Source organism: Gallinula chloropus, assembly GCF_964237585.1.
Source record: "Gallinula chloropus genome assembly, chromosome: 17".
NCBI classification, from domain to species: Eukaryota; Metazoa; Chordata; class Aves; order Gruiformes; family Rallidae; genus Gallinula; species Gallinula chloropus.
In genome coordinates this window covers 5,737,728-5,749,810 of record NC_140102.1, presented here as the reverse complement: position 1 = coordinate 5,749,810, position 12,083 = coordinate 5,737,728, and the positions used below count along the sequence as shown (strand labels likewise).

At 44.1% G+C, this 12,083-nt stretch overlaps 1 protein-coding gene across 3 annotated transcripts in view; it reads left to right on the top strand.

Moving 5' to 3' along the window:
• Positions 1-12,083, top strand: part of CLIP1 (CAP-Gly domain containing linker protein 1) — a 71,880-nt gene that overhangs the window by 58,137 nt on the left and 1,660 nt on the right. For all 3 annotated transcript variants that reach the window (XM_084272130.1, XM_084272129.1, XM_084272131.1), the window contains 5 exons: positions 3,955-4,007; positions 9,285-9,402; positions 9,687-9,846; positions 10,539-10,588; positions 11,923-12,047. In XM_084272130.1, the coding sequence (XP_084128256.1) occupies positions 3,955-4,007; positions 9,285-9,402; positions 9,687-9,846; positions 10,539-10,588; positions 11,923-12,047 (506 nt within the window). The remainder of the gene's footprint in view (positions 1-3,954; positions 4,008-9,284; positions 9,403-9,686; positions 9,847-10,538; positions 10,589-11,922; positions 12,048-12,083) is intronic.

The following is a 12,083-nucleotide window of genomic DNA, read 5'->3' as shown; positions in this document are numbered from 1 at the left end:
TACCTCTCTGAGATAGCACTTGTGCAGCAAAGGGCTATGCCTGTTCCTAGCGACAGCGGAACAGATCTCTTCCATCCTGCCGCAAAGCAGAATGCTTTTAAAGTCAAGGGGCTGGCTTCTCCCCCAGAGTCCTGTTTGGAAATGCTGAGGATGGGTGGCTGCAGATCTGGACAGTTTCTGTCTAAACCCTTTTGGCTGCTGACAGGAGTAATGCATGAGCTGCTTCATCCTAAAGAGCCGTTGGAGATGATTAACAAAGAGTCCCAGACGTGTGGGCTCAACCACTGACTCATGCTGCATCTGAGTAGCGGTGTGGTAAGAGAAGCTGTCATCCCAAGCAGCCAGTGGGAGCTCTGCTCCCCACTCCCACCTGTTTTCTTAAATTATTTCAGAGTCTTTGAGGCAACCTGTTATTTTCAAAAGAGTTGTAACTTGAAAAGGATTTGGTTGTGTTGGTCAAATCTTTCTGCCTGTTGTCTGTGGCCAGAGCTGATGCTCAGAACGTCCCCAAGGTTCCAGTGGTCATGGCACACTCAGACTGTGGCCTCTGTTGTTTCCAGATGACCTTGTGGAGGAGTCCTGCTGTCTGCATCCTGCCTGCTGTGGATCCTTCAGCAGGGATCCTTCTCTGGTTGCCAGGATAGATGGTTTATTCTGCAAAGCACGTGGATTAGTCAGTCATCCTGCAAACTGGAATATTCTCAGCACACTCACACTGTGGCCATTTTTGCCTCCGAGTAGATGGCCCCAAGATCAAAGATCTGGATGATCTGCCAGAGCTTGGAGGAACAGTCTGTTTGCCTTCTTCAGCCATTTGTGTTGCAGTATATCTATCCTCTTCTGCGAGGAAGGTGTCATCTGAATCTTGGAAACGTGGGAATGCCATCTGTTGCATTTCCTAAATGCAATATTTGGGTGTTTTGGGTCTAGTGAAGTGCTCAGCCTTCTGCAAGGCTGCAAGAAGCCTTTGGTATTCCAGGGACCAATGTTGTAGAGAAAGGAATGGAGGCAAAATGGTGTCCTTTAAAATGCTGGTTGCCTTCTGGGTGTTGCATAATGAATGAGGCAGCTCTTCTCAGCTAAATATTGTTAAGCTCTTGCTGATGAAATGTGCATTCTGCCTGCCCTTATCTGTCGTCTTTCCTAGTTGTCCTTAAAGGCATTCCTTGTCTTGCAAAGTACCAACCCCTGTCTCCAGTCCAACAGACACCTGCTGCTACCCCCAGGAGTCGGACTTTTTCCCTGTTCCCTTTAGATCTTACCCAATGTAAACTTCCATTCCCCTTGTTCCACCTTTGGCTCTGCCCAGTTCCTTTAATGAAAAGGCAGCAAGAAAACAAGTTGGGCCTGAGGGTTCTGGTGCAGACAGCCCTGTCTCGGGCTGGCGCAGTCTCAGGGATCCCCACCATCAGTTCTGCTTTGGAGATCCCCACCACCACTTCTGCTTCGCTGCCACTCGGGTGAACGTACACCGTCTTTAGGCACCCAGTTGCAGGATGCTTTGGGCTTCCTTGGTTCAGGCTCTCTCTGGTGAGTGGAAGCTGTGGTAGCAATGATGAGGTTTAACGTAGACTGGGGCTGCTCCTGGAGCTGTGGTGGATACTTGGACAGGAGGGAGGCAGGCACAGAACGTGGCGGTGCTCCAGCCCAAGTGTGTGCCTGTTAAGCTGCAGTAAGGAAGGTAGCAAGCATATGTTTCAAGTATTTTGAGCCATCACTATGGTAACCCTAAATTCTAGCAAGTGTGTTAGTCAACTGGGTTAGTGAATCTGTGGCTGCATGTGACACACTTTGCAGCATTAACAGATACTCTTTCATGAATGATTTATCCTGGCATCTAAAGGTTAAAGTGTCTTGTGCTACTGAGGGGGGGGTTCTGTATTGATCTGTAAATAATTAGCTGTTTCTAATTAATTAAAGATTCCCATTCACATAGATACTGAGCTCAGGAAAATTTTCTGGCTGCAAATAATTTGATGTGGCATTTTGGTAGCCTCAGACCTGCCCGGGCATTTTAACTTCATTGGAGAAAGTGTAGGAATATCTACTAGCTCAGCTTGTCCATCTTTTATTAAAGGATGCAAGAAGTCTGCTCTGAGGCTAATGAGAGAGCAAGAAGATTGCTGGAGAAATGATGATGAGAAGGGATGTCCTTCCTCCCCTTACACCACCAAGCTGCTTGGTGCCACAGCAACAGTGGTTTAGAAGCTGCACAGCTTAACATTTCATCCTTTACTTGTCTCTCTTGTAAATCCACTTCTATCTTGGTCTGTAAAAAAATCACCCACCTCTCCACAGCCAGGAAACTAAAAGGGAGGGTTTATGGTCACAGTTTTGGACCATTCTACAAATGTCAAAGGATATTCTGAGTTAAGCAGGAGCGATGATTCTTCCTAGGAGAAACCCTTAAAAAAGTGGGGTTGGGGAGGAGGAGCATTGTGGAGCACTCTGGACACGATCTCTGGGGAGCACAGGGTGAATAATGTCTGTGTAAGTTGGGTTTTTTCCAGCTGCAAGTGGCAGCCAAGAACATAAACCCCAGAAAGTGAAGCTAGCCTGGGGTGGAACAAAGCGATTTGGTCATGGAACGTGTCCAGGTTCATGCCACATGGTGTGGCTGTAGAGAAATGCTGGTGGAGGAAAAGCAGTGCAAGAAACCAGCTGGAAAAGTGAGATGCACAAGAGATTGCAGCACGAGTCTGAGGGAGCAGAGGGGCCCGTACGTGATGATAGCTGTCAGAGGGGGTTCTGCAGCTCACTGGGGTTTGCAAGTTAAACATTTCTCTGAATTTTCGTATTCTTTTTTTCCTTCTCCCTTTCTGACATCAGTCTGTGCAGAGGTAAAGCTGCCTCTGTGTAGGAAGCAGACAGAAACTCTTGGAAACCAGGGATATACTTTGTGCTGCTGGTGCAACTGATGGGTTTGACTTGCCTGCAGGAAAAATTTGGCCGTACCCCTGTAGTACTGTGGCTGCTCTGCTTTCCCAGAGAGAGATGTCTTGGTTTGCTTTAAGACTTATTAATGTGTCTCTCTGCACCCTTCTAGTTCCTGGCTTTTATTATCAATAAATCTGTGTGCAAAGTGCTGAAAGTATTTAGTTGGTCAGAGACTCTTTGCTGTTGCTCCTGGGGCTCTGGGGTTTCCGTTATAGAAGTAGGACCTCAGGAATGAGCCCTGAAATCTTATGAAATCTAACCAGACTGTGTTCTAGTCAAGGCACTGGTAGATGCTGCTGTCAGCAGCTCTGTGGGGCAGGAATTGCTGACTTTGGCTATCAAGTAAAGGAGGAGATGGTGAAAAATAATCCACTGGTCTGAAGAATACCTAATTTCTAACTGTCTCACAAGTTCAGTTACCCAGGTGTATCTTCAGTTCTGTCCCTGCACAGCTGATGGTTGGTGGGTTTTGCTGTTCTAAACCTACGTGGGTCTGTTGTTTTGCACCCCAAGAACCTGCAGCAATGGCATTTTTCAGTTGAAGTCCCCACCTGTTGTAAAGGCTCAAGGTAGCCTCGCCGAGTGACAGGTCCAGGATACAGTAACAGACACCAGACCAACAGCTTTAGGGATCAATAATTTATCTCTAAATAGCGGTACAGTAAGAAATACTGATCAGCAGGACAGTTATCCAGGTCAGAACAGCAAATCCAGTAATTCACCAGCACTGGGCTGAGCTTAACAGAGGCTCACGGTTCTCTCCTCGGTGTGCGTGGGGCCCAGAAATACCGCGTGAGGCTGCACTGACCTCCCGCCTCTCGTGTGTGCACAGGATGTGAAGATACTACAGAAAGCAGCAATAACCCCTCATGAGCTGATGTTTGTGGTCACTGAACAATTTGTGTTTGTGTCCTTGTGTTGTCCTAGTAGAAAATCGATTCCTTTGAGGATTTTTGGGCTTTACAGGGAAACAGTCCTTGGTGTGTTAACTGTTATCTTTTTGTGCTCGTGTTTCAGCTGGAAGAGGAGAGATCAGTACTCAATAACCAGTTATTAGAGATGAAAAAGAGGTAAGTTGTTTTTTCTGATGAGCTTTTAACGATACAATCCTACAGAAAACTTCAGAAACTGTAACACAAACCCAGTGCTAAGAATGAGGAAAAGTGATTATTTTCTATTGTGTCATAGTTAAATGTCCCAAGGTTGTTAGAGGTTGGCTTACAAGTTATATCTTCCTCATTTACTACAAGTGCAAAGTATTAATAAAAGAACATGTTAAGAAGTGATATTTACCATTTCCTCCTTAGTTAAGCACTGAATTGGTGCTTAACTGCTATGCTAGTTAAGTGTAGTAGTGTTCTTTGTTTTCAGTAACCAGTTTAGTGTTTCGGTTTAGTCTGCTCTGGAGTATTGGATTGTCCATCAGTCTGATAAATCTGCATGTATACACATCCTGAGCCATCAGGGTCTTAAGGAGTAATAGAAAAATACAGTGATGCTAAAGATTGTTATTAAAAGAAGAACTAAAAAAATATAAGCAAAGCAGCTGTTATTCAGCCTTGACTGGGTTGTTCCCATAGCTTTGGGGTATTGGGTTGGTTTGGGCAGTAGTTATTGCAGTTCATTCAGCACTGTTTTTAAATACCAGGAGATTTGTCCTGGGTGACTGGGGCATCTGTCTGTAAACTGTGCTGTTCAGTAACTGGTCCCAAGATAGAAAATTGACTGTCCTTCTGTCCTCCTGCAAGATGTGCACAGAAAGCTTGTGGCTAAGTGCCACAATGTCTGTAGGAAAATGTGAGGTTTTCAAAAGCAGTTATTTAAATCCTCAGCAAAAAGTTGCAGCTCTCCACGACACCAAGTCTGTTCCAGGGAAAACATCCAACCCCCTGTTAAGTTTCCTGAATTTATAATGGTCACAACAAGGAACAGTGAGTGGTGCTCTGGTATCTGCACACATCCTTCGCCTCTCACTGTGTTACACTGCTGCCTTTTTCATTCCCTAACAGTGTGTTACTTAGAGGTGGGTCACACATCCTCTGTGAGAGCTCAGGCTCTTCCGATGGACAGCGGGGTGTCCCACAAGCCAAAGCTTCCTCAGAGAATGCAGGAGTTCGGGCAGCTTTAACCAGCCCTGATCAGCTGGGGCACTCAGCTTTTAGCTGCCCAGAGTAGCTGAAGTCTAAGCTGTTGGCAGTGTTTAGTGGTGAGGTGATGGAGAAGACAATGAGATCTTTAGCTGGTATAAAGGCCACTTGGCATCCCCAGTCATTTGTATGTTTACTTCACTGAGGACCATCTCCAGTGTATTTGATGTGGAGGGAGGGAAAGGAGGGTGTTAGTGCTGCTGACAGCTTAGAATGATGTTTGCAGCCTGTTCTTTAATGAGTAAACACATTTGAAAGTTACCTGGGGAAAGGAAGGAGGGAGTGGGAACCCAAAAATCATTCAGTGTTTCCCAGCAGCTCTGTTTCCTCACACACATATTGAAAGACAAATTCTGTAGTAAGTTACAAAAACAGGGTGTATGGCTCTGGGTTTCCTTCCTTGGATTTTACTCTGTAAGCTGCCTGAAATAGCCTAGATAATTATGGAATCATTAGGGTGAATTCTAACATTACTTCACCTTCAGTTGGTTACACTGAGATGCCCAAGTTTGGCTTGATGACATTTCTCAACAGTGTTGAATAAACTCCAATTGAAAGGGTAAAACAAGTTGCAGGACCAGCCAAGCTTGCAGAAGCAGAACACAGGCTCCTCAGGGTTAAAATACACCAGCACACATGACCAAAAAATCTAGGCTGAATAAAGAGCTAATGAAATTACAAAAGAGTCTCTAAATCCCCAAATTCCCCTGAAGTTGGAGATGAGTGATGATTTCTTCTGTTTGCCTTAGAGATTTAAGATACTGAAAGCAGCCATCTTTTTATTTCCGTTAGGCCAAATCTCTAGCAGGAGTTTCCCTGCCTTCCTTCCACCCACAGGAATTCTCTTCCTCTGTTTAGCAATTCCCTCTTGACATAGTCCAGCTAGGAGTGACAGGAGTCTGGTATTTGAGTCTGAGGGGTTCTGTGTCACTTCAGCTCCCTAGGTTCGTTGTGGGTTGCTAACTGTCTTACTGTCTTTGAGCTTGCGCTATTTATCGATACTCATTTCATTCCTCTCTCTTCCCTTTCCTACCCTTGCTTCCTTTGCTATATCTGTGTGTCTTTAATGGTAAGACTCAAGAAAGTCTATCCACATTACAATAAATAATTTATTTATTTTTTTTAAAGTAAAGTTGTTGTACATATTTTGGCTGCCTTTGTCCCTTGGTGTCTTGCTTTCGTTTTGTAAAATACTCAGCAATATATATATATATATATAAAGTCTATATTTTTTACAAAAAAAAAAAAAAAGCCCCTTGGTGCAAATTTAGTTCTTCCTTACAGTATTTTGCATTTCTACACCATGTTTCTAACATGTGGTTCTTGTTATCTTGCATTTTTAAAGCTTGCCCAGTAACACTTTAAGGTATTTGCTTCATTCTTAGAATTTCTTATTTTTGTAGTAAGGGAAGAATCTGGGTGATTTTTTTTCCTGTTAAAATAAACCAAAAACCTCTCTCTCTCTCCCATGACTTCCATACACTGATAGAATGTGGCTCAACCTCCTCAACCAAGGGAAATGTTAAAATGGCATGTGGAAATCAGAGAGTCATTCTTTTTTAAAATCCTTTTATTTTGTAAATCCCTGCTGGCAAGCAGATATCTTACACTTGAATTGGTCTAAGTTTTCCAGATAATTTCCTTTTTTTTAACCCCCCAATAAAATAAACACTTCCCACAAGATTTTTCTTGCAAGTTGCCACTGTGTAGTTACTTGGCATTCAGCACATCTCCCTGCCTTCGCTCGCTCTCATATGAATCCTACTACAAACCATACTGGAGCTGGGAGCATCAGTGGGGTAGACTCTCAGCTGATGCTGGAACTGAGCTGTGATCCACACTGATGTATAAGTAAGTAGTGACATACACCTACTATATGTGTAGGTTTTGCAGTTTCAGCATTCTGGCAGCCTCCGGTGAAGCTGTGAACTGCTGGAGAGACTGTCCTGTAAAGGGAAAAACCAACCCCACAGCACAGGGACTCTTTTCCCCCTGTCTTGTTTTCTCTCTCCTCTTTTCTTCTCTCGTTTCTCTCCCCTTGTGTTCCGGTATTCTAGACTCCTACATTGAATTTGTACGTATTTATTTCTATGCTCACAAACTGTTTGCCTTTTTCAACCACCTAAATGCTTGTGGTAGTTGAAACCAAGCCCAAGTTAACTGCATTTGTACAAAAAGCACATTGTTTGGTCTTCATCTCTTAAGATGAAGATCTGAAAAGTTGGAACTGCTGGCTAAAGAACAAGCTCTTGGGCACAAGGTGAGTCGCTGGGGTCTCCATCTGCCCCCCTACACCTGCAGAGGGGAGCCCCAGTGAAGTCTCAGTTGCAGGAGAGCTTGTGAGCAGTAATTCCCAGATGTACTTTCCCATTTCCCCTGCCTCTGATACGCGCTGGATTTGCAGCTCAGTGGGAGAAGGCGGCTGTGCTGTGAGCAGCATCCCCTGTGCTGGGGACAGCACACTTCTTTCCCACCCCACCAATCCTGTGCTACCCACCCGATTCAGCAAAGCATTTAAAAACATGGGTTAGGCTAGAGTGAGCGTGTAGTCCCTGCTGAAGAACACAGAGACTGTGCTGCCGTGCTTTTGCTGCTGTGCTGAATCAGGGCTGGCCAAGAGATCTACCAAACACCCTTTGGGGTTTTGTTGCCAGGAGTATAACTTGTATTTGAGGGCAAGATCATGCCGTCTGCAATTTGTTGTGTTTCTGCTTCTATTAATTCTCTCATTGTAAAAAATCGACCAAAACCAACCTTTTGACTCTTCTTTATTAGCTGCATCAGCTTCTCTAAACCCCAGATTCTCCACTTGCTGCTTCCATTCCCAAGTACAATCTTAACAATGAAAGAATTGCGTTAGTTGTGCTTTCGTTGTTGAGTTTCTTTTTTATCTTGAGTCAGTGAGATTTGCTGTGTATCATGGTCTGGGTATCGTGGCTCTCACTAACTGTAGATACTGTGGATAGGAAAACTTTCCCATTTGACCTTTAATCACTCTCTCCTACCTACTGAGCATGGGCACACAAGGACAGGTGCTCTCAAACAGTCCTAAGAGTGTAATTTTTGTTTAAAGTAAACAAAACCGTCAGTATGTTTGAAGTATTGGCTACTCGGTGCTTTTTGTGTAGTGGGTAGGCATTCAGGCAGCCAGGCATGGCTTCAGAAGCTAGTAAGAAGAGAAGCAGCTTGCAGAGGTGAGACCACAATCCTCTAAACCTAGATGTATGGAATGGCACAGAAAAGTGGCTGCACATCTGGCAGCTCGGAGAAGTGGCACCGAGCCGGTGGGCACGCTGCTTGGTGCTCTGAAAAGCAAGTTTCTCTTCCAGATAAACAAATACACTTTTTTGGAGTAACAATCTTTTTTTTCTTTTATTTTTCAAATTATTTTTTAACCAAACAAGAAACTTTTCTGCTTGTAAGGAACTTTTGTAGCAAAGGACAATCACTCACTGGTGTGTATTATGTGACCTCTCAGGAAGACTCGTTAGCATCAGCATGAGGATGTCATAACTATGATGCCTTAAGATCGCTGTCAGAACAGGGTTTGTAGGGAAAAGTCACGTCTCTTGTTAGATCAGCTGAAAAAATTGTGAAAACCAGATATAGGGCCGCAGAAGGGGGTTGTGCCTGCTCTCCAGCATCTCTTTTCACCCCCTCTTCCCTGAAATAAAACAAATCCCATGTGGTTTTGTGCTGAAACCACAGTTGTTGAAGGCCCAGAAACTCTCAAAGTGCCTGTTGAGGAAATAACAATGTTACTGAAATTAGTGAGGACCAGCTGATATTTCCAGCATCATCAGCGCTTTGCATGACAACGTGTATAATGAGCTTTGCATGTGTGTTTTGTTGCTTGTTAATAATTTTCAAGAAGTAACAAAACTCTGAAGTTAGGTTTTGTGGAACATTGTGCAACGTGTTTGTTTATCCTGTATCTCCCCAGTCTATTAACTTGCTTCTTTAAATTCAAATGGATACGATGATTTGCAGATTCTGGCATGTGCTTCCTAGGTAAACTTTTTGCTTTGTTTCCACAGTTGTAACATCTGAAATGTTTATACGTACATAAAATCTTAGTCTTGCTTTTTAAGACCCACTTTGTACAGTAGTCTTACTACTTGAAATCAAATTAAGCTTCTTTAGGCGACTACAATAATCTCTGCTTTAGGTGATTTCTGGTTGTATTTGGTTTTCTTTTAGAGAATCAACTTTAAAAAAAGAAATCGATGAAGAGAGAGCATCTTTACAAAAATCCATCAGTGTTACTAGTGCCTTGATCACACAAAAAGATGAGGAACTGGAAAAACTCAGAAACGAGGTAAATGAAGAGCAGCGGGATGCTTTGAAGAGCAGCGGGATGCTTCTTAATTTCAGATCAAGTCACAAAGCATACAGCTTTGTATGCTTGCTACTGAAGAGTTCTTTTTCTTCATTAATTTAACATAATTAAACCTTAGAATTAAATCTTTAGATGTCTGTCCCTGCTCAGGTGACTTCTGGCATCTATTTTTGGAGGCTCTTTATCCCGTACTACTAAGGGCTTTGCCTTGGTGCTCTGACTTCATTCTGAAAGGTCTGAGCATTCTTAAATAATTCTTACAGATCACAGTGCTCCGTGGAGAAAACGCTTCTGCAAAAACCTTGCAGTCGGTGGTTAAGTCACTGGAATCTGATAAATTGAAGCTTGAGGAAAAGGTGAAGAACTTGGAGCAAAAACTCAAGGAAAACAACGAGCAGCCTTTAACTGTAACCGGCTCCTCAGGTAAAAGAGCCTCTGTGCTGTCTGCCTTCAGCTGTAATCTCATAGGTTCCTGCAGCTATCAACTAGTTGAGAGGAGGTTTAGCAAACTGAACCTCTCGAGATGCCTTTCCTGGTGTGGGACACAGGTAAGTCTTGGGGGAAGGAGCTCTGCCCAGCTGCAAAATGGGAAAGCTACTGACTGCCACCAGGGCGAAGGCAAGTCGACTTGAAAATGTGCACCCTAAAACAGGTGCCTGTTGGTGCTGTAGCTTCCCTGCAAGAGCCTCTCACCCTGACTGTGGTTTTCCTTGCTGGAGTCACAAAGTAGCATCACAGAACCGGGAATCCCTCCTTCTAGATGCTCATGCTGATCTTACACTGAGCTGCTTCAGCTCCGTACCACTACAGTCTCATCACTGCGGCGGAGGAGCATTCCCTTATGGATTTATGATGTACATCTGGCACCCATAGCCCTTTCTTTGTGCTTTAATAAGTTATGTGCTATTTTGAATATGCTTCTGTAATGCAACAGTGAAAAAATTCCCCCCAAAAGTCACCTTGCTGAAGATTACACTGGGTGCAGAGAGCACCATGGGAGTAAGATGTTCTGGAGACTTTATTTTTTTCACTCTCTAAGCCAGTGTATGTTTCATTATTTACATTACTGGATGTAATACTTTGGGGTTTTAATTTTATTTGTTTTGTTTTTTAAGGTGACTTTGCTGCTAATCTACTTCAAGACGAAATTGCAAAAGAGAAGCAGGTATTTGAGCTGAGCAGCGTGTTGATGGGTAGAGAAGTATTTTTCCAAAGACAGTTCTTATCGGGTGTTGTAGGTCAGGATTATAACAGGCAGATTTATCTTGTAACCTTTGGCTTCTGAAGGGAAATATTACTGATAGGAAATACTCAGAATCAAGTGATGAGTGATACTGGAGAAATAGTTCAAGTCACTGGAACACAAGGAAGTGAGCAGGGAAGCAGAGGTGGCAAGTTTTGACCTGGAGAACACGCTCCTGAACTGCTCCGTGCAGCTCTTTCCAGGGGTTTCTTGGCTGTGAATGAGGAATAAATGTGGCCCACACAAGTCTGTGGTGCTTGCCATCTCGGGGAAGGTGGCTACCTGAGCTCAGGTGCTGCTCATAAGCTTCTGCAGTTGGAAATGTTGATGTTTGCAGCTGCTTAACTGCAGAACTTTACTGAGAATGAGGGCGGGCAGCAGTGGGGCAGGGAAGTTACTCAGCAGGTGCTTGGTAACAGATTGAGGAAGAACTGCATCGGTGTGGTAATCCTAAGGAACGTGTGAAGCGCTGCCACGGCAGGCAGCCTGTGACAACAAATGCCTAGGAAACACAGAATAGCAGCTCCTCCTACACATTAACAAAAGTCCCTGCTAGATCACTGATGTCAGTCACATTGATTAAAAACTGCCCTTCCTAGTCAGCACTGAGATCAGGAGTAATGTAATTAACATAACCACCAATCTCTTTGTTTTTCTGTCTCCTTGAATTCACCTGCTGATGGGAACGCTTCCTTCCAATCAGCACGAGGTTTGTTCCATTTCTTGGCTTCCTTTATTTTAATCACTGTGTTAATTTGCCGAGTGTTACTTGATTTCATTCAGCAGTGCTGCTGCAGTGCTGGCCTGCTGGTTGCTGTGGTTCAAGCCAGCTCTGGGAGACGCTGTTCTGGTGCCCTGCACTGTCCTGGCACCACTCCAGGGTAGCTCTGAGAGCACCCCCTCGAGCTGTGGGCTCAGAGAAACAGGAACGCTATTCTGGTCAGAATTACACAACTGGATTTATGTTCAAAATGTGATGTCAGGAAAAGAACTCAGTCTGGCAGCGGTGGGTTGAGACCCCATTGATGTCTCAGGTGTTGGCTGAGCAGAACTGGATGGAAATTGTACCGAGGGGCTCAAAGGCCCTTTGGGAAGTTCTGTCCCTTGTTCTTTAGTGTCCACAGCTGCTACAGGGATCCAGTGGCCAATGTTAATGCAGAACCACGTGTGTCACTTTGAGGGTTATTCTTTTGTTGCTCACTTTCTGCAGTATGGTCCTTGGCCTGCTGACTGTTCCCTATTCTTCACTGTCACAGATTGACTTCCTGAATTCAGTGATAGTAGATCTGCAAAGGAGAAATGAGGAGTTGAACTCGAAAATACAAAGAATGTGTGAAGCAGCCCTCAATGGCAACGAAGAGGAGATAAATAACTATGACAGGTATGTATTGTTCCTGAAGGAAATCTTGGCTTGTGT